Here is a 1,580-nt window from a genome sequence, read left to right as displayed (position 1 = left end):
CACATCCCAGAAAACGTCAAATTCAACATCTTGGCATGGCTACCTGTCAAATCAGTCCTAAGATTCAGATGTGTTTGTAAACCCTGGGACTCATTTATCATCAGCCCCTATTTTTATCTCAACCCACCTTAATAACAATAACAGCAAATATCATGGTTGTTTCATTATGGTGCCTGACTATTTTGGTAAAAAGGGTAAGGTCTGCAAAGTTGTTTGCGACCGAATGTATGATATAATTTCTGAGTATCCAGTTCCCTCTGGTTTTGATCGTTTTTATTTTGGATCATTGTCTGCTGGAATAGTCGGTTCGTGCAATGGCCTATTGTGTATTCCTCACTATAAAGGAGATTGCGTTGATGTTATATATTTGTATAACCCCGTTATTAGAAAATTTAAGAGGTTGCCCGATTCTTCCTTTAGCGAACGATATGATTGGGTTGCTGCCGGATTTGGTTATCAGTCCAAGACTAATGACTACAAGGTTATAAGGATCTATTGTTTAGGTGGTTTTACAAAATTTGGCAAGCCGAAAATAAAGTGTCAGTATGCGGAGGTTTACACATTAAGCTCGAACTCATGGAGGAGGGTTGAAATCTCATTGAGGCCCAATGTCAGGTTACATGGTAACGAGAGTATTTCACATGCCACTTTTGCTCGTGAGGCTCTGCATTGGTTGGTAGATTTTATTGAATATGAAGACGAATTGCAATGTGAAACAAAGATTTTGTCATTTGATGTCTACAATGAGAAATCCAGAGACATAGCACTCCCTGATGGGGGTAGGACAACTCAACATATTGCACTCCCTGATGGGTGTAGAACTCAACATATTGCGGTGTTCAGGGGGAAGTTGGCTTTCATTACAGTAAACACTGTAAACTATTACGACCCCTATATTACGATGTGGGTGATGGAGGAGTATGGTGATGTACATGAATCATGGAATAAACTTTTTTCATTGCTGATAAAAACTGATTTTTTCTATGGTTGCACCAGGTATGCTGGACTTCCTGATGCTTTACAAGGGAATTTTACTTACGTGGAAAGCCTTGTGTTACTTGATGGAGGAACTGAGTTATCTGGATAGGAGGTGAAATGACTTGTGATAATCATAGAATTTTGTCATACATGTGTGACACAAATGAGATAATAATTATGTTGTTTCCTTTGGTATCATTTTGTTTTGCAGTAGGCATAAAAGTATTGGTAAGTAGGTATGATGTAAATGGGTGAAATTTATTCATGATTTATGTCAACCGTAAAGCTTGTGGGAATTTCATGACAAACATATTTACTCAAAGATTTTACTTCTTAATGCTTGTCAACACCTTGACTCTTTTGGTGTCTCAATTGTTTCCCCTCATGCTTTCGTGGCTATATCATATGTTTTTTTGGCAGAGGTAATAAGCAACAATATTGTGTGTTCAGCTGCAGATCACAATGTCGAGGCCAAGGCCATCATTGTTAAGCCTCCTATGATTTTCCTTTATTGTTCTTTTTTAATTTTTGAAAAAAATGAAAACCAAAATTTAAATAAAAAATATGTAGTGTATTTTAATATTTTGTATATGGTGTAGAGA

The 1,580-nt window shown here is 36.9% G+C and overlaps 1 protein-coding gene across 1 annotated transcript; it reads left to right on the top strand.

Annotated features, from left to right (window-relative positions):
• Nucleotides 1-223: 223 nt before the first annotated feature.
• On the top strand, nucleotides 224-1,087 carry LOC115985129 (F-box/kelch-repeat protein At3g06240-like). The gene has a single exon (XM_031108099.1). The coding sequence runs from the start codon at nucleotides 224-226 to the stop codon at nucleotides 1,085-1,087; it is 864 nt and encodes a 287-aa protein (XP_030963959.1).
• The last annotated feature ends 493 nt before the right edge of the window (nucleotides 1,088-1,580 follow it).

This window comes from Quercus lobata, chromosome 4 (assembly GCF_001633185.2).
Source record: "Quercus lobata isolate SW786 chromosome 4, ValleyOak3.0 Primary Assembly, whole genome shotgun sequence".
NCBI lineage: Eukaryota > Viridiplantae > Streptophyta > Magnoliopsida > Fagales > Fagaceae > Quercus > Quercus lobata.
Note: the sequence above shows the minus strand (reverse complement) of the source record. Positions and strands in the feature narration are given on the sequence as shown.